This window comes from Xiphophorus couchianus, chromosome 12, assembly GCF_001444195.1.
Source record: "Xiphophorus couchianus chromosome 12, X_couchianus-1.0, whole genome shotgun sequence".
Classification (NCBI taxonomy): domain Eukaryota; kingdom Metazoa; phylum Chordata; class Actinopteri; order Cyprinodontiformes; family Poeciliidae; genus Xiphophorus; species Xiphophorus couchianus.
This window is the reverse complement of record NC_040239.1, coordinates 6,790,619-6,812,815: the sequence shown is the minus strand read 5'-3', so window position 1 is coordinate 6,812,815 and position 22,197 is coordinate 6,790,619. Positions and strand designations below refer to the sequence as shown.

General features: G+C 37.9%; 1 protein-coding gene across 19 annotated transcripts in view; it reads right to left on the bottom strand.

Annotated features, from left to right (window-relative positions):
• kcnt1b (potassium sodium-activated channel subfamily T member 1b) overlaps window positions 1–16,082 on the bottom strand; it is an 84,053-nt gene extending 67,971 nt beyond the window's left edge. For 4 of the 19 annotated variants that reach the window (XM_028033672.1, XM_028033681.1, XM_028033685.1 and 1 more), the window contains exons 1-4: window positions 15,795–16,076; window positions 12,964–12,996; window positions 11,089–11,137; window positions 9,431–9,598 (exon numbers count right to left, since the gene is read on the bottom strand). In XM_028033672.1, coding sequence (XP_027889473.1) covers window positions 9,431–9,598; window positions 11,089–11,137; window positions 12,964–12,996; window positions 15,795–15,861 — 317 coding nt within the window. In that variant the 5' untranslated portion in view covers window positions 15,862–16,076. Of the gene's footprint in view, window positions 1–9,430; window positions 9,599–11,088; window positions 11,138–12,963; window positions 12,997–14,405; window positions 15,334–15,794 lie in introns of those variants that run through there. The other 15 variants (XM_028033671.1, XM_028033682.1, XM_028033689.1 and 12 more) reach the window with 9 other exon arrangements.
• Between the last annotated feature and the right edge of the window lie 6,115 nt (window positions 16,083–22,197).

The window sequence follows — 22,197 nt, the reverse complement described above, 5'->3', positions numbered from 1 at the left end:
CATTAAACATCCAAAAACAAAAGGAATGCCAGAGAGAAACCAATGTCAGAGAGTAGCTGTTGCTGTCAGCATTAGTGTTTCATCTTCCTTTCAAGTGCCACGTTTTGACACTGAACATGCTATTAAGAGTTGATTAAGTGACCAATTAAAAGTGTTCACTCTGTTTACATTGTGTCAACCAACACACTGTCTTGATTAAATGAGAACACCCCCCCCTCATAATGACAGATATGCAGAGGTTTTCTATGCATGTATGTAAAATACAAGGGCATCTCAAAACATTTCTGTAATTTAACTAAAAAAAAGTTTACTTAATACCTAGATTCATCAGACAGATGTTTATCATTACCTTAAGATTATAGCTCATAGATAACACCTGAACTTCAGTTTATGAGAAAAAATAACATTCCATAAGACAAAGTAAGAGAATCACTTCCATGCAAACATTTGTTCATTTATGGTCTAGAAAAAATTATAGGTAAGACAGTAGACTATCAAAGTGTAAGAAAGGTAAGTGGAAGAAAAAACTGTGTTTGTGTGTTTTATGTCATACTGCATAAAACACTAAAACACACATTGTTGCAATACTTCATGCAAAACTAGCCCCAGACGATGATTGAGCGCCTATATTGTGCAGTACAAAGAGATGTTTTGCTGCAGGCTGATATGTCTGCATTAAAAAATGCCTTTTATTTTCTGTTTTGTGATATTCTCATTTTCTTTAGCTAAAACTTATAATCATCAAATTTAACAGGCATAAATTCACAGATTATTCTGTGCATAATTAAATTATTAGTTTAATATTTCAAGACGCAATAAAGTAAACTTTTTAGCGGCATTAAAATTTTGAGATGCGCCTGTATGAGGAGCCTAATTTCTGTTTATGACTCTGAAAAAAGATTTTCCCCCTTTCATGAATGACAGTGTGAGAAATAAGCTCACATATAAAAGCCAAACACTCAGTAACAGATCCACAGGTGTGCACACTACTGTACCCACACTTTGAACCCCCCCTCTCTCTCACACACACACACCATGTGACACACTAATTGCTTGTCAGACACATAGCTTCAGCTTGATTGTTCCTCTTCAGCCCCCACACACTCAAGTTGTCATTATAGCCCTCTGACACTCAACCCTTATAATAATGACAATCTAGGAAGGATATTTCATGCACCACACACACACACGCACACGCCTGCACAGATTCAAACTGTACTCTCATTTCCACATTGGAGAAACAAAGACAACAGCACAAGAAGTCACTGATTCTAGCAGCACAGAAGGGCATGATACTGTAAAAGTGACAAATGTCAACAAACTTTGCCAAAGCACACTCCGGCAATTTCATTCTCAGTGACAGGCGCTGATTCACACGAGATGTGGTGACATTAGAGCAAAGTAAAACTCGACTACTTTGAAGATGCAAAATGTTATCAGCCTTAGATAACTACTGTTAACTGAACTAGGAGCATCAGCCAGACGTACAGATAAGATTAAGATTATAGCTAGTAGCTTTTTAAAGTATGGATAAGGTTACAGCTTTGCTTACAAATCTACATAAAGATAAAAACTGAATTTTATTTGAAATATTTTTATTGTGATGCTAACTTTGGGCCATGAGACATTAAAGTAGTGCATGTAGTGAAATGGAAGGGAAATTATACAGTACATGGTTTTCAAAACAGTTCATGAATAATAAAATTCAAGGTGATACTGATATTTTTATTTGCCTGAGACAAGCAATAAAATATATTATAATACATGACTGTACAAACAAATCTGTGGTGTAGATTTGTATTCAGTCTCCTTGAGTCACTGTAAAACTCAATTTTCTTGCAATTACAACTGCAGGTCTTTTGGGTTAGTATCTTTCCACCAGCTTTAGACATATAGAATAAAAATTATGCCAATATGTTTTGCAAAGTCACTAAAGTTCAGTCTATGAATCTCAGTTATCAACTCATTTGACCACAGTTCCTGCCATTTTGTAAGAACTTACATTGCGGGATGGTGTGAACTGAAAACAACTTGCAGAACTGGATATGTTAGAATTCCTAAAATGAATTGAATATGTTTGGTCTATGAATTAATAGCTTAAGTGCACAATCACCCATATAACAAATGATTTTTAATGTATTGTTTATTAAAAGTAAATCTTTGTGGAGCACAAATTAGCATAAAGTACAAACTGAGATTCAGTACAGACCAAAGTTAGAGGAAATGTTAGTATGGAAATGTCTGGATTTTCAGTGCCTTCTGTTATTCTCTATCACTATTTTCAGCCTTCTTCAGGTCATAGCATTTGACACACTTGGAAAAAAAAAAACTATTACTACCCTCAGAAAACTCCTGAATATTAGGATTTTGGAAGTCAATGATGCTTTGGTCCTGGTTAACACATACAGGCATCGAAATAGATTCTTCAACGTGTGTAAGATTTATAAAGGCAGATAAAACCAGAACAACATTTAGAGCTTTAGCTGTTTTTCAACCCAAACTCAACTGAGCTCCTCAATCAAAGTCTGGAGTTTATTGGTAGTCTGAATAATCATGACAAGCAAAGAACAACGTAACAGATGTCATAAACAAAACCCACTGAGTTATTTAAAAACTAAATACTACCAGCAATAACTGGGTTTCACCTTGTAGTCCAACTTACTCCAGACTGGATGTGAGGCAGAACTGATAGAGTTATTCTTTAAGACTTACTCATATAAAAAGGAGGATGATCATGAAGGCAAAAACCTGCAATTTACTCCTCAACCTCACAATTAATCGCAATCGGTTCAACTAAATTCTAAGTTATTCTGAAAACTTCTGATGACAAAAACTTTTGCAGCTCAATACAAGTTTTATTGCATTTGATGTGTTGTATGGATGCACTTAACTATTGTTTTGATACAGCTGATATTAGTAACTGCTGTACTGTGACACAGGTGGTTCAACCCGTTTGTGCACTAATCGGAGAGCCGGGGATTCAATCTCCAGCTCGTCCACATTCTGAAATGTCATTTAAGGAGGGACAGTTTCTCCTGAGGCCAGCACAGGAGATTGCATTTCTTTTCTTCACCAACGTTATGAGAGTGTCTGAGAATGGAATTACAGAGAAATAATATTAGAGGCTTGGATTCATGCTCTGGTCAAAGATTGATTCTCAAGTTGCTATTACTTTAAGAGTTGGACATTTCACATTCGAGTTAAAGGATAATGTTTGTTAAATGATACATTTTAATTCCTTGAACTTTTTTATATTTTGTCGTGTCACAACCACCAATTTCAGAGCAGCTTATTAGGAATTTTTATGTTCTATAATAACACAATATGATCCATAATTATTAAATAGAGGGCAGGGTATATAGCTGTCAATATTTTGTATTTGTAACTAACACTACACACCCCCCTTTATTGGATTGTGATTTTTTTTTTTTTTTTTTTTACAGTAATAGGTAACAATAGGCAAGTTGGTCAGAGTTGATAGGAAAATGAAATCCTTGAAGAAAATCCTTGCAGAAAAACTTTGCAGTGGCTCCCAGTATTGCTGTCCGCCCGGGGAAGGATGATTGTAGTCAACATCCGATGGGCACAGAATATCAAACCAAGACTAAAAGAGGAATTGTTTTTCTTTCGTAACCGTGTGTTTTTTTTTTTTACACTTTCAGAGGGAGAGTATTCTAAGAAACTAAAGCTGGAGGGAGTGTGATCAAGGTCTGCAGCATGCACTGAAGTACTTTGTTAACTATATAGAGCATTAAGTATTCATATAAATTTATTTTGTATGGTCACTGCATTTTCAAAATCTCCATAGATCTGTTGAATAGAAGATCATTAAGCTATTGCAATGTCATCTGAAGATTGTTTGGTCATTCTACATTAGAACAATCAAGTGTTTACATCTGTCCATCAACCTCTTGTGAATGGTCCAGCACAAAAAATTCTAATAAAATACATTGGACTATGTTTTTGGAACTTGACAAAATGTACAAACGTTCAAGAAGTTTTAAATTATGGCTAAAGAGTAAAAACAGTATTGTTTCTTTTAGATGATTTGACTTACAGTCAAATCCAGAAGCCGCTCATCTTAGACGAATCTTAGATGAGTTACAAATTGGTCACTCTATGGCCTTCAACAAACTGAGACAAGCAATGTATACATTTGTTACCGATTAAGAAAAAAAATGTGCGCCCACATGACAGGATGCAGCAGCACGAAACATTATGTTGTTGGTATGCCGGGCCAATTGGTGGCGCTGTAACACTGGCACAGAATGATACAGAAAATATTGAATGCTGCCATTTTTGTTATTTGTGAGAGTGAGGAGCCTGAGATGGAGTTATGATGTCATTGTTTTTAAATAAGACATGGCTGGCATGGCCAAACCAGCATTCTGAAATTTATCTACTCTGGAACCCGGTTTCAAAAATGATCGTTTCTGGTTTCCCAAGCCACTGAATCTGTGTGGATTCACAGCTTAAACGACTAAAAACGTTTGCTGATATACCCAATATGGCCTCTGTGTGGACAGAAGCTAACATGATTAACAGGGCTGACCGCAAAGCAACGCAATCAAATCCCATGGACAATGCTGGTGTAAAATAATAATAAAAGAAGAATAAAAAGAGGTTTTAGAAGGAGACCTTCAACTATCAAGCAGTAACAACCAACTGGATGACTTTTCAAAACCAATAAAAGAACCAGATAAAGGTTTTAAACTGATGGTAAAGATAAACCATAATTACATACAATAAAACCCACGATTTACAGGTACAGTCCTCCAGTGAATGATGCCCTCAAAATCTGGATCACTGCCCCAACAGGCCCCATGCAATTACACTGGACCTTTTTACAGGCCAGCTTGCAACCACAATAGTTCTGGGCAGATATAAATCACCTCCACCTCTGCTTAGAGGTGATCCCAGAGGACAGGTAGCTGGCAGAGCCTGACTGCTGGCACTAATTATTTCTCACCTGGCCACTGGCAGTCAGAGACATACACTGCTGCTGTACCCTCTTTACCACTGGCTGTATCAGAGATAATAGTATATACAGGGTCATGTTGGACATTAGTGACTAAAGCGAAAGGGAATAAAACAAGATCATTGTATTTTCATAAGGTTGAACTTCACATCATTTTGAATTCTACTGCAAAGTTAGTTTCAGGATTCAGGATGGAATAAATATTCAATGGATTTATTGTCCTAAGAAAAGGTGGTTTCATCATTATAATTAGATTTTTATTTTTGTATTCCTTACATTTTCTTTTGCGGTTCACTTTGGTCTTTTAAGATTGATAATAATTCATAAGCATGTCGACCTGGATTTGCTATCCATGATCTAATTCTCAAAACAACCAACAATTAATTCTTAAAAGTATACAAATCAAATACATAACTAATACATTCTCAGTGATTTAAAATCAGATAATGCCGTATCAATGCAGAATTTAACTATGTGTTTATCTCTATTCTTTGAGAAGAAAGAAGGGAGGAGTTGGCAAGGCAGATAAATGTGTAAGTATAAGTAGCGAGAGCCCATGTTTTCAGTTCATAATCCCCATTTTTTAAATGTTAGGTCACTGAAATGACAATATTATGTTTAAGATGACAAATATCACTTTTCATGTGTGTTTTTCTGTGTTTCTGTGAAAGGCCATTGGTTTACCTGTAAAAAGTCAGTCAGGATGTTGAAAGCAGAATTTGCATGAGACATCACAGGACTGAGGAATAGTGCTTACAGGGGTTTTTCTTTAAAGTGCAAGTAAAAAGAAACAAAAGAGCAAGAAGCCAGGAGAAGCAAAGGCAGAAGAAAAACAAACATGCACGCTTGACCTGGTTAATGCTTATATTAGCTGTGGTGTTCAATAACAAGTCTGATAATCAAGTCATTTTGCAATCCGCACTAATTTCTGCTGCCCTTCGCAAACTAAGTTAGTGATCTTCAAAATGAGAAAATTCATTTCAGCTTGAGTGAAAATGATTAGCTAAACTTTGGGATATTTCACACAAGCATAAACAGTTTAACGGTGCTATTTTCTAATTGCGACCAGATGCTAATTTGCAATGGATTGTAAATCGGGGCTCTAGTGGGGGCAATTCCAACACAAATGGGCAATGCATCCTACTGGTGTTTGTCATGTAAAATGAAATGTTTTGAGAAGGCAGCTTCTTTGTTGCTAGCTTAAATGAAAATCTCAATGATACAAAACACGGATGAAACCAGAAAACTACCAAGCAGGCCCATCTTTTATTACTGTGTAAGTGTTAGTGAGTGTTAGTGACAACGCGGAAAAAACGAACCCTATATAGGAAAAATGTAGAGAACATTTATCAGCTGGCTGCTCTTCAGTCAGTCTTTCCAATAATATGATGTGCGGCTTTATTTCTACTTAAAAAAAGAAGCCATGGTTTTACCTCTCATCCCAATAGACTTGTTTAATATCTGTGTCTCTAAACACGACATTGCTGCTGCAGTCCGCGCCCCTTTCCTAACGAGTTTAGAGACTGACACAGAGTAATGGTCAATGGAACCAGCATGGATTCTGTTACTGACTACACTTTCACATATAAGACACGCTGTTTCCTGAGATCCATTTTTTTAAAATCACAAAACAAATTCTTTTCATTTTTAACGTGCGTGTTGTAAGATATAAACTGCCAGGATTTGAGCAATGCATAGAGAAAGCTTGGAAATTATGCAATAAGCAGTGACCATTAATGTTTTTCCACAGATTGCTGCTTTGATCTGTTAGCTATGCTAACTATAGTGAGAATTGGTAAAAACAAGTGAATGTAAAACAGAAATGTAAAGAAAGAATCTGCTTTATTTAAATTTTTTGTTGGTATTAGTAATGTATTAATGTTTTGCCAACACCATTAGAGATAACGATGTGCTTAGTGAGCTAACACTTGCCCCTGATAATAACCTGGAAGCCATTATGCCTTCTACTCAACACCCAGTGTAATAAATACAAGAAAAAAAGACTAAGGCCATTAGAGCACTGGACTGCATATTCTCCTTCTTTGCATCCACTGCAATCTGACAGACAGTAAATAAACTAAAAATTAGCATCACAATTAATTAACCTCTTAATGGATAAAAAAAATTGAATAAAAAATGTTGTCTGTCAAGCTCGGTGTCATGGTTTCAAATTCCACTTCAGGAATTAGAAAACTGCCCACTCCTTCACATACGCATGTGAAACTGAGCTTATTTGATTTGAGGAAGCAAAGTCTCCGCTCTAATGCAATTTTTGGCCTTGTCCGAGAATGGTATAGGTCTGTGGTTGCATCCATCATACATATACTCACACATACAAATACAGATATATGTGGATGCCAGCTTTTTCTCAACCAATCATTTGTTGGTAGCCCAGCAACAAGCTTTAATTTCCCTTTGGAGCTAAAAAGTGATCAGCAAAAACAGGAACCAACAGGAGGAAGCGTTCATATGAGCCAAACAATCATAATATTATAATAGCTATATATACAACATGGAACAAAGCATAAATAAAACAGTTCAAATAAATGCCTGATTTTTTCAACACTTTAATGTGTATAAACTGTTGAATGATCCACTCTACATTCAAGCCATTGATAAATGTTTCAACATTAAAGAAAAAACTGGCACGCACCACTGGAGAGAATATACCTGCCAACAGAGAAATCACTGGACCTATTGGGAAAGCAAAACGACCATTTGTGGGGGAGAGGTGGTCAAAAGCCCTGCCGTTCTAGATGCTATGTGCAGACAAAGGCCTTGCACTGATAGAAAACCTACTGGCAACAATTTACAGCAGGAAGCCCCAGAGACGCAGAGAGAGTGAACACACATAGGCATGAGAGCAGCAGAGCTGGTAAACAGAATCGTATATTTACTTATAAATGTTCTGACTCAAACTGAAATCTGATCATATTTATTTTTCATTCAGCTCAGAAAGCCTAAAATAAATCACAGTGTATTTACTGCAACATGACTTCTGTTGAGAATAAACAAACCTGATGTTCAGCTTTCACAACAAAAAATTATACATTACAGATATAGGAAGCTGAATGTATTACAGTAAAGTCCTCTGTTTTATCATTTTGAAAAGTACAATTTTGTTTGTCACAAAAAATGGTGTCAGTCTTTTGGAAATCTCAGTTAATTAAGGTAAGGGTCTACTTTAAAGAAAATACACACAAAGCTATATTTTTACTGTTGGTGATGCTTATTATGCCAAATTACTTTTGTGTTTGTTTTAATTTAATAATAATTATTATATCACCAACCAGCTCTGTATTATAAACGAATGATGGATGATTCAACAAGATCACAAAGGAGATGCAAAAGAAAGAAATCTCAGACAAGCTGTAACTAAAAGTACAAAATCTGTAAAAAAGCCTAAATGAGGTATTCAGTTGAGATATGTTCTCTTTAATTGTTCCTCTGGTGTACATGCAGACCTGCTCACACTGGTCCATGAGGCAACATTCTTTTATGATTATGTCATATCCAGCTAGTAGATTAAAATACAAGTTAACATGTAAAAAACATGTAGCGCAGCAAGTTTACTGGACATACCAAAACAAAAACACAGCAACACAGCAGTCTTCTATTTTCTCGCACTACGGCCAGAGAAACAGCGACTGCTGATCCTTCAGTGAAATGACTGCATTCAGCACCATGGAGAGCTCCTAGGGTACTCAGCGGCGGTTCAGGCTAATTCTTCCTCTCATGGGTCATAAACAGCATCTGTTGGTCTGCCTCCCCAACAGCAGCACTGACAAAAAGTCCTCCCAGTGTTAAAAGACTCCCAGAATCCCCAACACTAGTAACTGTGGCGCAAAATAGCAAAATGTTTTTCAGCACTAAAAGAATTCATATTAAAAAGGAAAAAAAAACTAGTCACAGTCTGGTTTTCCTAGCTTTTTTCAGCTAAGTCTGATCGGTTTATGGCTTTGTTGCTTCAGGGACAGATTACTTTAATACAGAATTCATTGTGGTTAATTCTCTGTCTTTCAAGCACAAAAAAGATTTCAAAATGTGAAAAGTAATTAGAGAAGGTTTATTAAATCATCCAAAAAGTTAATTTCTCTGCTGCCATTTTACAAATATTAAGTGTAAAGCAGTCAAGGTTTGAAGAATAGCAAAACCCTTTTTCCCAAAGAAACCTCTTACAGCTCTGTTTACTTTCTATGTTTTATTTTAACTACTTATAAAACCAAAATATAAGGTCCTGCTGCTGTCTCTAAGGGCTCATAAGAAAAACTAATCATGGAAAATGTAGCAAAGCCATAAATAAAAAAGAAAGAACAAGTAGTGTTGTGGACCTCACTTAATATATTCGTCCTAGGAGAGAAGAATACACGCGTGCACAGAGGCCAGTCTAGAAATATCCAGTGACAAGCAATCAAACGTTATAGCACAATAAATACAAGCTTTTCCTGCTACCTGTCATCATTCTGAAACGTCTGGTCCCCCAGCAGCAGGTCCCTGAAGCGGTAGCGAGGTGGAAGAGGAGGCACCTCTGTATCCACATCTGCCATCTTAAGAGACGAGATATCCAGAATAACACCAGAGTTGCTGCTATTGTTTTTCTGCAGGGTCTCAGAGGAGGACCTGCACAACAAAAAGCAGAGTAGCACATGTTCCATCAACATATAAGCGTTTGTAGAGCAACTGTCACATTTTAGCATAATTTTACACTAAAACCTTATGTGCTAGTAAGATGCAAAGTTGGATATATTAGGATGATTAGAATCTTCATGTGAAAATGGAGGATTTAAAGCTTCTTGTAATCGTATTATTAGTCCTTTGACCTTTAGGCAAATACACCTCAATGTATTTTACTAGAATCTTATGTGACAGATTGGCACAAAGTAGTGCATAGTTTTAAAAATGACACATGGTTTTCAAATATATGATACATATAAGCCTGAAAAGTGTTGCATGAATTTGTAGAAATCACTTTTCACTTTAATTACAGCTCCAAGTCTTTTCAGGTACAGTGTTTGTCTACCTGCTTTGCCTATTTGAAGACTGACGTTTCTGCTCAGTCTTCACAAAATATTTCAGACTGAGTCACAGCAGATGGAGAGTATTTAGACATTTGCAGTTGAATTTAGGTCTGGCCTTCAACTGGGCCATATAAATTATTTAAACCTGCATGTTTAGGGTTGTTATACTGTTGAAGATGAACCTCCACTCTGGTCTCGTATGTTTTGCTGTCTCTGACAGGTTTTCTTCTCTGTATTTAAGTCCATCCATCTTCCTGTCAGCCCTGACCATGGTGCTGTTTAACAAGTGTGCTGAGGGAGATAAGCAGCGGTTGTTTCACTTCAAACAAATTGCTGTCTCTTCTAAATAGCTTGTGTAAAAGAAAACTTACTGTCTTTGTAGGTTATCAGTTGTTCATTCCATATTAAATGATGAATTGAACAGTGCTATGTGAGAAGCTGAACACTTTAGCTATAGTTTTACAACCTAAATGTTTACTTTTGTCTGAATGGTGTTTGTTCACTTACGTTCTCTAATAAACATCGGAGGGTTTTGGAAATCGACAGTATTCAGACTGAGATTAAATTACACAATTTAATTTTACTAATTGGGTGAATTCTGAAAACAGTTGTTTTGATTTTGAGAAAACAGAGTAAAGGAGATAAATACAAAGGTAGCAATTTCTTTATACTTCCCAATTATACACTACTTTGTGTTGAACTGTCACATAAAATGTGAAAACAATACAGGTTTGTTCTTGTAACATTACATAATCTGGAAGAGTTCAAAAGGTATGAATACCTTTCCCAGAATATTACAGTGTTTTTCAAGCTAGTAAACAATCTGCAACAAAACTGAAAAATAAAGATTAAAATATATCTCGCTGTGGAGAAACGTGTTTCTGTTGGCTGTTTCTCAAGAATAGCATACTGTAGCATACTTTTTCATGAAACAACTGAATATACTGATGTAATATCAGGATTCTTTTCAAAACATCAAACCATTTTCCTACCATCAAAGTGGACAAAGTGTTAGACAGTCTACAGTTTTGACTTCAAAACAGTGCCCTTTACTGTTCCTAGCACATGTTGGGAAATGCTTCAGGAAATTACCTGTCTGCATGGGAACTTGATGATCGGCGTGGAGGACTCATGATTGCCTCTTGGGGGGGGGGGGGGGTTGAAGCAAGAAATTAGAGAAACAGAAGAGGGAGAAACATGAACAAGTGGATTCAAAGATGATTATTGAACTTACACTTCTTTAGGACTTTGCAGGAATACCATATGATTACATAGACTGTTTCTCAGTTAAAGACTGCCCAGAGGTAAGCAAGCTCTCTCTCTCTGTCAGGTTGCTGCTCTTCAAACCGAGAAGAATTACACTGACACATTGTAATGCAATTATATTTATGGTGTACATTCTGATGACAAGGAAAGCAACAACGCTGGAGGGGTTAATTGGCCATTATCTACATAGAGAACATGTTTATTAAACCCACCCTAGAGTAGGATTTAATTTCTGGAAACATGGTAACGTGGAATCCTCATATCAAGGGGATTCTAAGCCTATTTTCTGCTTATGAAGCAAATGGGGAAAAATAAATAATTTCAAAAATAGGACACCTACTTCTGTTGTACCTAAACTCTACACCTACCCAATGTATGAGCTGTCACACTGAACATATTGAGACAGATTCGTATTTGTGGAACTTTCTTTATCGCTTTTGTTTTCATTCATTGCTCAATCACCAACTAGGCAAATGGTAAGTTAATCATCCAGATCTATGCACTATGTGTGTTTGTGTTCCTGTGTGGTCATCACAGTACAGTGTGGGCCACTATCACCAGACATGATCTCCCTCATCAGTGCTGACAAAGACCCTAACAAGTCCTGACAGAGGAAGGGCAGAGTGAGATCAGCAAATAAATGTTGTTGTGAAAAAAAAATAACTGGAAAACTATAAAAAGAAATTAACATAATGTGGAAATCTACCCTTTATTTAAGAGGGGGAAAAAACAACTGATTCTTTAGACGTTTACTTAATAGATGCTTTCAAGTCATACATTGACTTTTTCTGCCCTTTATGCCCACAACAAATATAACTCTTTGTAATCATGATCATAAAACTGCAGGAGACTGAAGTAAATACTGAAAAATAAAGATTATGGATCAGAATGTGGGTTAATTTTGATAAGTGATATGATAATCGTTTCCTTAATATCGTGCAGCCTAATTCGATATCTGTAAAAAGCAGCAGATGTGCTTAAAATTCTGTTTTAAAAGCCGCAACTGTTTCAAACTTACTTAACTTTGTCATCATATCGAAATAAATTTGCTGCATGTTAAACAAAGCTGTTTAGTTCATACTGTTCATTCTGAAAAGAATAGTTAAAAACATTATGACACTTGTCAAATACAACATATGTAGAAAAATGCATCTTTAAGACATAATTTAGGAAAACACAACATCAAGGACTAAATATGATCAGATTAAAGAGCCAAGAAACCTAAAAATTATCAAAGTGGGATATATTAATAAATCGGCATTGTGCTTTCCATTTTTTCATGGTGGAAAGTAGTTTTAAATCACACATTTATGACATAAAAAGAATTTCATGAGTCATGCCCATGTATGAATGATGAAGCAAATTGACAAAACAATCTTTCTTTTGGATAATTGTGGAATGAAAGTGTAGCTACAGAGAAAAAGGATGCAGAAAGCCCTTTTACTACAAACACAATTAGTGCTGGAAATGTAGATGAGCTCTGTGGAAGTAAACAGATGAAGATGACAGGTTTCTACTGAGCTATCAGAAAAACTCTCTCCTTTTGTAAACAAGTTTAGCACCAGGATTAAGTAACATTGGATTTAAAGGAATAGACAACCTGAAACATTTAATGCCATGGCTGAGACAGATGACTCGAGCAGGGAAGCAACAGTCAGGCCATCATGCAACTCTGTGCACGCTTGCGAATACAACAATTACCTGCAGAGGGCCACACTTTTTTTTTCTCCGTATCTGAGTAGGGAAAAGAAAAAGACAGAAAACATTTGACTGCAGAGGCCTGACCATTTTAAATTCCATTTCAGCCTCCACATATGTAGCATCAATTTGAAGCGATCATTTTGGGCCAAAACTAACTGCAGAAAGGCATGCTGTGCTAAAGAGTGTGACTGAATTGTCCTCAGAATTGTTTTTAAAGCTACAGTGCTATTGTACAGTTTCAGCCTTACAAGTGTCTCTGAACAATTGCTAACCCATTTTTAAAAATGTAAAATGGAAAGAATCTTAATTAGCTTGTGAAGTGTCATAACAGTGCTGCATCACTTTCACCAAAATCCTAAAAAAAAAAAAAAAAAAATACAGTTGAAATCTTTGGCCAGCATTACAACTTTAGGGTAATGCTTGTGACTTCTGATAGCACTGCAACAAAACTGTCTGCCAGCAACATGAAAACACATGGATGTTGCTTCTTGCCACTTGTCAGAGCAGCATCTCAGGGACTGTTTCCAATAAAGGTTTAAACCCTTCAAATTGCCTTATTACGCAGTATGTAGTTGCTGCTATCTAAAGAAAAAACATTGGATATGAGTAGTTCATTAAATCAATGTAGTGTCATAAATTGTTGGCTTAAATAGGACCTAAAGTAGATGGTGACATTCAGTAGCAGTAGAGGTTTAATTCTCTTTATCTTCCAAATTTGCCCCCATATTTTACAATATAATTTGATGTATATGCTCACAAGTAAACACTGATTAAAGCAAAGATTGTGCAATCACTGCATGAGGAGTGCTGACGTTCAGACATATACCAGTAACAATGCTGTTCAGAATTGGAGCATAAATTGTTTCTACCTGAATAATTGAATCACATTTTTTTTAATCACCTGCAGTTATAAACTACTGCAGTCAATTACAGGCAAATTGAGCTCATCAAGAGAGTGCTTTTACACTCCTGGGTAGTATGCTTGTTTGGTAAGTCTTCAAGCTACTGTTCTCAGAGAATACTTACCTAAATTTCCTTTAAAAAGTTTCATTTTATGAACCCAAATTCAAGATATCCCTACTCTCCTTGTAGCCATTGTGCAATGCTTTGATTCCTATTCTTCAGCAAGTTTTGATTACATTTTATGTCACCTTGTCCACGTTTTTTCCCACATATTAAACAACATTTTTTTTCTCAATTTTAGCAATGAAAATGAATGATTTTGTAAAGGTTGAAGATAACTGAAAAGAAAAAGATTTTTTTTTTTAATTGTAGTCTGCAAGGAAATATTCCATGCCCTACTTTCTGTAGAAAACAAGCTACGAACATCAATAAAAAAAGAAACAAATTATATTTAGTAATACAGACACCTATCTCAGAAATGTTGTGACAGATAAAACACCAGAAAACATGCACAATGTTCTTAGAGCAACTTTGTTTACCTAAAGGTGTCCCCGTTTTAATCCGAGGTCCCATCATTCTAAACACAGGTTCGGTTTAGATAACCTGCTTTAAATAAACTGTGCATACACCACTGCCTCCATAACGCAGCCTGTTTTCCATCAACAAATCCCAGCGAATGCTCTGCCATGTCTAAATGATGACAGTTACATGATGGTTCAGGTACGGGGGAGTCCAGCGGGGTTACCTTAAAGATTCGGGTAATTCAAATCCAGCGTTAATCCTTTTCACAAAAAGAAACGGTCAGTTTTACATATTTATATACAGGCCCGCATGGTGCATTAGCAGGTTTGGTTTTAGTTGAAAAAATAAATAAATAAATAAATAATAATAATCCCAGCACTCAAAGCTGATTGGTTGACGCACTTCCTAAAAGGGTACCGCTTTTACCTGCACACCTGACAGTTAATCTAAATATCAATACGCGACCCACCAATGCACCGCCGGGGTCAAGACTTCGCCGTCGCCTAGCAACAACTTTGTTTGCTACTGTTGACGAACTACATAACTTAGCGGAGGGACGGTTCGTGTTCACCTAACGCTATTTTTAGTCCACATGCTGAAGGTTAAAACTTGATTTCTCCATTTCCCTTCTTTCCAATTAGCTCGCATTCTCTGTGTGACCGCTTTCAGCCGCGCTTATATAATAACCGCGCTTGATCTAAAAAAGCAGCTGCAAACCGAGCCGCATCTTGGCGCTTTCTCCGCTGGAGTCCTCTGCCATGTTGCCTCTGCCTCTCACACAGGGACGTCATGAAAGCGGCTTGTCCTCCCGGTTTTCATACATCCCTGTCCGCATCCTCCCTTGAACAGTCACAGCGGGGGTAAGGCTGCTGATTTCCCAACCTGAAGTCACTCACTGGAGTCTCGCCATCTACTGGACAACCTTGACGTAGTGCGTTTTCTGCTGAGGAAATTATTGCGTTTCATGTTGAGAGGGATTCTTTCATAAAAGGGCTTTTAGTGGAATGAGTTATTATTGCCGTAAATCTGTGTCCCTATTCATTTAAGTACTCATCTTGATTCTTGTATGAAAAAAACCCCCTGCTTCCTCTTGTTACTGTAACAGAGTGAAATATCAGTGTTGCTCCATTAAATTCAAATGATGCCCACATCAGTCAGAGTCATCTGGTGGTAAAGATAGAAAGTGCAACTGCGGTTCTACATCAAGAAATATTACTGCGTAAATGCAACCGTAAAACATTTAAACCCAGATTTAATCAAAAGCATCCCCAAAACAGAACCAACGCACAAATTACAAGTTAGCATTTGTTTCATCTTTGTGATTCAATAATAGTTATGAAGCCACAAGTCTGCAACAACTTCTGCTTGCACACACGGCAATAAAAGTAATTTATCTCATAACATACCTGCAACAGCTCTGTCTTCTGCTATTTGTCTCACAATAGTCCCCCTCAAGTTGAAGAAAATATTCATTCTGTGCGCACAGACAGGGCGAGTGGGAGACGCCGCTGCTTCAGGAAAAAGCCGTGCCGCTCTCTGTGTGCGCCTTCCTTGTGTTCAGTCCCTCCACTTTTCAGCCCATTATTCTCCAGGGGGAAAGAGCTCTGAGCGTCATCATGTTGGAGCCCACACAACCACTCATGCTTTCACTCTGTCGCTCTATCTCGACGAGGATCTGGATTCCCACAGACTTCTGGATCACCTTTTGATCCGTCCGATTTGCTGTACGTCACAGCCCATTATGCGATTCTGCTGCCAATCAGTGGATGTTTATACAGTTAAATCAAGAACTATGATTGAGTCATTTGTTTCCTGTAATGGTGGTTTATAGTAAAATATCCAATTTTCCCCTAAAGGGTTTAGTCTCAATCTCAAAATGATTTAAGATTGTTTTCTGTTTTCCCCCAATTACTTAATCATTTCTGCACATCTTCAAAGCTCAAAGTCTACACTAAAGCAATATTTTCTTTCACAGAAGTTTCTCGTGAGCTGTTTGAAATGCCTTTTTCATACTTTGGACTTTTTCGTCTTGTTAATGTCATCAGTGGATATCACAGTGAAAGCACATAAACTTTTCCTATGGCTAATTTGACACACTGAGCAAAGAAATTATCAACGAGGGCGCAAAAACAGCAAGTGTTTCAGCTGCGTCGTATCTGACTGGTGGTTTGCTGAAGGCCGACTGTCTCTGTTTCTGTAGAGATCACAGCTGACGTTGGTAGGCTAATAATCTGCACAGTTCTGGATTCTGACCAGGAAATACAGTTCAGTTAGTTCAGAAACATCAAAACGAGAAGAAGTTTATGATTTACATTTAAATTAAATCCAAGCTGAAGAGTTACGATTTGTTGACTTATATTTTTATAAATTACTCAAAATTTTAAAAAAAAAGTATTTTAGAAAGCTGTATTATACTTTTTAAATAAACGATTTATGAATAAACTTATATTATTTAAAGATGGATGAAAAGACCCATAATCTATGGAGAGTGAAGAGTTTTAATAAATTGATGACACATTTAAATAATTATTCATAAGAGATATTGTCATTTGGCACTCTTCACTCTCCATAAGAGTCAGGACATACTGGAGCAGCAGTTTAGTATTAAGCTTAGAAAATATAAATTAATCTAAGAAAAAGCAAGTTTATCCTTATTTTAACCCGGATTAGGGTTAAGAACGTAGGGATATAGTTATATATAAGTATTTTTTTACTGTTTCTCTAAATCATTTTGAAACTGTATTAGAGATGAACTGGCTTGTTCTTAGAAAAATTAACATTTTGAAAACTTAAAAAAAGGATTCAGTCCTACATTATAAAAAATAAATATAAAATGTTGCTGTTTCTCTCTATTATTCTAAAACTATATTAGACATAGACTATGGATAAAACTTATAGCGCTATTAATATGAGCTTTCTTAGAGGCTGCGATTTAGACTGTTTTTTTTGTTGTTTTTTTTGCAGTTGGCCGGGTTTTACGGGTTTTACCTTGGAAAATGTCAAATCTGGCAACCGTCGCGAACGGCGCCATATTTGTCATTAATGAGCGTGAGGCGCATGCGCCGTGTTGGACAGAAATATGACGCAGCTTCCACGCAAGTGTTTTTTAAAAAGGCGCGGCTGCACCTGAGCTCACGGAGTCACGAAACTGGCGGCCTGAACCCGGATTAAAAAAAGACATTTCCTGATTTCCCAAGATGAGGAATCCGGGTGGACGCCCAGCCTAATGACTGATTCAACTAAAATCGTATCAGTCTTGATCGAGGCCTAGTTTGACAAGAAGGCCGCAGGAGCGCCATGTTTGAAATAGCTGCGTTGGTTATTCGGTAAGTTATTTTTGGGAAACCTTATTCTAAGTTGTTTGTTTGTTCCCCCGATTATATTATTGAAGCCATTTTTGTGAAACAGCAGCAAACAAGAGACCGACCATGGCCTCTCAGTGGTGGTTTGTTTGGCTGGTGGCGTCCCTGAAACATCTGAGGAGAAATAATGGCATCTGGAGCTGGCAGTCGATCTGTTATGGATATACTACAATCAAGCTGAGGATGGCTAGCAGTTGATATTCTACAATCAAGCTGAGGATGGCTAGCAGTTGATATTCTACAATCAAGCTGAGGATGGCTAGCAGTTGATCGATTATGGATATGCTACTATCAAGTTGAGGATCGCTTCCATCAAGCTGAGGAATCCCTACAAGCTGCCTGGCGGATCCGCCCAACCCATCAAAGGTTGGTTAACTCAAAGAACTGTTGCAATGGCGGGTCCAGAAGACATCTCAGGGTAGGAGCTGTTGCGGGTTTTGCTAGCTACACATTACGCTAAGCTGCTGCTGGTAATGTTTGTTGAAGGCCAACGCTAGGCCTCTTGGTGTGCTGGTTTGGTGAGAACTGAGAAGGATTCTGCTGTTGTAAATCCTTCAGTCTTTGGGTTTTTTTTAGTGCTGTTTGAAGCAGTTGCTGAGGTCTTATGACCTGTGGAGATTTAGGTGTAACTAGAATTTGATATATAATCTGAAGTTCTTGGTTTAAAGTCACTAGTGTTGTGAAAGAAAGATGGCTGCCAAGGATTTCAGTTTAAAGGCTGTAGGAAGTGATTCAGTTTAGGCTCAACATACCTTGTTGACATACCTACTTATTAGTACTAATTTAATGTGGCCATTTTGACATTAATACAGCTGCATTAAAATATTTGTCTTTCTGATGAATATTATCAAATATTTTTGGGTGAAAATAAGGTCTTTACATTTCAACATGCATAATTTTTTTATTTTTTGTACCTACTTAATATTTAGTTTGAAATTTAATCTACATATTTCAAAGACAGGGTCCATACTTTAATAATTCAATAAGTCAAACAAATTTCATTTAAGTTCAACAATTTCAATTTAAACATGAAAACCGATAAATTTTTGCACCGAAACAACACGCGATCTCGTACAATTTCATCATGCGCCTTCATTTCTTCTGGACAACGACAAACGACTGAGAGATCACCTGGAGCTGCAGGCCGGAGGTCACAGAGGTAATGTTCACACTGTAATCCCTTATTTGCAGGTTTTCAGCTGAAGAGAGGATCGACTGGGATCTGTCCTTCAGTATTTTAAGTCTGTATTTAACCAATTTTCTCTCCTAGAGTAAGCTACTGGCAGACCTTTTGGTGCAAATAAAGGGTTAGCTACCTTTCGGTCGGGTTTGAGTGAAAACGAACTCGACTGACGGGTAAAGGGTTAGCTACCCTTTGGTCGGGTTTGAGTGAAAATGAACTCGACTGACGGGTAAAGGGTTAGCTACCTTTCGGTCCGGTTTGAGTGAAAATGAACTCGACTGACAGGTAAAGGGTTAGCTACCTTTCGGTCGGGTTTGAGTGAAAACGAACTCGACCGACGGGTAAAGGGTTAGCTACCCTTCGGTGGGGTTTGAGTGAAAAAGAACCCGATCGACGGGTAAAGGGTTAGCTACCCTTCGGTGGGGTTTGAGTGAAAACGAACTCGACCGACGGGTAAAGGGTTAGCTACCCTTCGGTGGGGTTTGAGTGAAAACGAACTCGACCGACGGGTAAAGGGTTAGCTACCTTTCGGTGGGGTTTGAGTGAAAACAAACCCGACTGACGGGTAAAGATTAGTTACCCTTCGGTCGGGATTGACTGAAAACAAACTCGACCGACGGGTAAAGGACCAGTTGCCATTCGGTGGGATTTGTGTGAAAACGAACCTGACCGACGGGTAAAGGATTAGTTACCCTTCGGTGGGGTTTGAGTGAAAACAAACCCGACTGACGGGTAAAGATTAGTTGCCATTCGGTCGGGATTGAGTGAAAACGAACTCGACCGACGGGTAAAGGGCCAGTTGCCATTCGGTGGGATTTGTGTGAAAACGAACCTGACCGACGGGTAAACCTTCACCCGTATTGTTGTTGTCCTCCTGTCCTGTTGTCCTTCAGGGATCCTCCTGGCTCATCGCCCCAATGACGACTGAAAAGGCCCTCATCGCTCCGGCGACAACAGAAAAGACCTTCATCACTCCCTCCACACCCCTGATGATGGATGACCTTAGTGACCCTACCATTGGTCTCAGTATTCTTCCTCAAGAAATGCTGCAGGTATTTTGCTGCTGTTTGATATTTACAAGTGCGAGTTTTTGAAGTGACTATTCATACTGAATTGTTAAAAGGTTAAACCTGCACCTGTATTTTTGTTGTCCTCCTGTCCTATTGTCCTTCAGGAATCCTCCTGGATTATTGCTCAAACGACGACGGAAAAGGCCAACATGGCCCCCCTGCGGATGGATGACCTTAGTGACCCAACCATCGGGTTCGGCATTATTCCTCAAGAAATGCTGCAGGTATTTTGCTGTTAAGTGATAGTTACAGATGTTTCTGAATAGTTACAATTTCATTCTGATTGTTAAAGGGTTTGACCTTAAACCTGTACCTGCCCTGTTGTCCTTCAGAAATCCTCCTGGATCATTTTGTTTTTGTCAAGGATTTTGCCCTTCATCGCCCCCCATCGACTGACAGAGGAAAATGGCTGAACTTGAAACATTTATCAAATTTTTTTTTATGGACGATTTTGTTTAGAGACTTAATTAATTTTATTTGTTGTTTTTATTTTAGATATTTAAAATGTCTTCCAATTTCAGTGTTAAATGTCATAATGATGCATAATGTTCTTGCATCATTATGGCATTACCATGTTTGTCATTGATTATGAAAAGACGTAGACGGGTTTGTGATCTTTCTCTGTATTTATGCTGCTGTTTGTCATTTTCTGTGTGTACTACGTTATTTATTTAAACTGTTTTTGTTTTCTAAGTTATTTTTCTCTCCATAGATTGTATACCCGGTCTGGCATTCTGATTGGCTGTGGTTTCTTCCTGGAGGAGGGCATTGGCTGACATGAGTGCATGAACATGGAAAGTTCTTCTGATCAGTTGACCTGTTGTTGTCTCTGCTCTGTCTTCTCTCAGCTCCAGTTGGTTCTGGCAGAAGGCTTCTGGTACTGAGCCCGGTTCTGGTTCTGCTGGAGGTTTCTTTCTGGTAGAGGGGACTATCCCCCTCTGAGCATTCACCTTCGCTACGTGCATGCTCAGAATGAAGGATTGCTGTGACATCGACTCAACACAAGCGATTTGCTGTTGCCCCCTGTTGGTCAAGAGGAGTAAATGTTGTAAGTGATAACTCTATGCAATCTGCTGGATTTTGTTTGGTACAAACTTTTTAAACTACTTTCATAATCAACTGAGCTTATTGTACTGTAAACTAATAGCAATTGGAAAACATGTGATTGAACAAAAATTATTTCAAAGTGCATTGAGACAACATTTATTGTGAATTGGTGATATATAAATTTTACTTTCAAACTAACAAATGGCCTCAACCAGCAAACAAAACCCCCAAAAGTAGTATACCAAAATGTTCAAAACTCCAAAAGTAGGATACCAAAATGTTCAAAACCCCAAAAGTAGGATACCAAAACGTTCAAAACATATAACATTAGTTCACAACAATGTTGTTGCCAAAGCATTTTGCAAAATTCTGTCATAGATTACTATTCATCCAAGTTATAAATGCATTAGGTTTGGTTTATTATTAAGTTGGTTAAAAAAGTTTGTACCAAACGAAACCCAGTAGATTGTATGGAGTAATTACTTACGGCATTCACTCCTCCTGACCAGCAGGAGGCAACAGCAAATCTATTGTGTTGTCGTTGACTTTACAGCAATTTCTCATACAGAGCATGCATGTAGCCACAGTGGAGAGGAAGAACTCCCCTCTAGCAGGAAGAAACCTCCAGCAGAACCAGGCTCGGTACCAGCAGCCATCTGCCACTACCAACTGGAGCTGAGAGACTACAGAGCAGAGACACAACAACAGATCATCTGATCCAGGAGAACTTTGTATGTTCATGGAAGTGAAAAATTAACAGCAGGAAAAGATAGAAAGGTTAGCTGATGGCAGCATCATGTCAGCCAATGCCCGTCCTCTAGGAAGGAACCACAGCCAATCATAACGCCAGACCAGGTGTAGCTTCTATGGAGAGAAAAATAACTGAGAAGACAAAAAGCTTTGTTTCTAACTAAACGTTTTAGTTAGAAACACCAGAGCGCCACCTTCTGGCCTCTCTCCAGATCAGTTAATAACTGTTTCTGACTTTGTTTTTCCCCTCCATGGGCTGCCACCTTATCGTGGTGGAGGGGTTTGAGTGTCCCGATGATCCTATGAGCTGTCAGAAGCTTCATTCCTCTAGTTGGGTCAGGTCCGCTGACGCAAGCAGGCCCTAGGTGAGGGATCTGACCAAGAGCAGCCCAAAGGT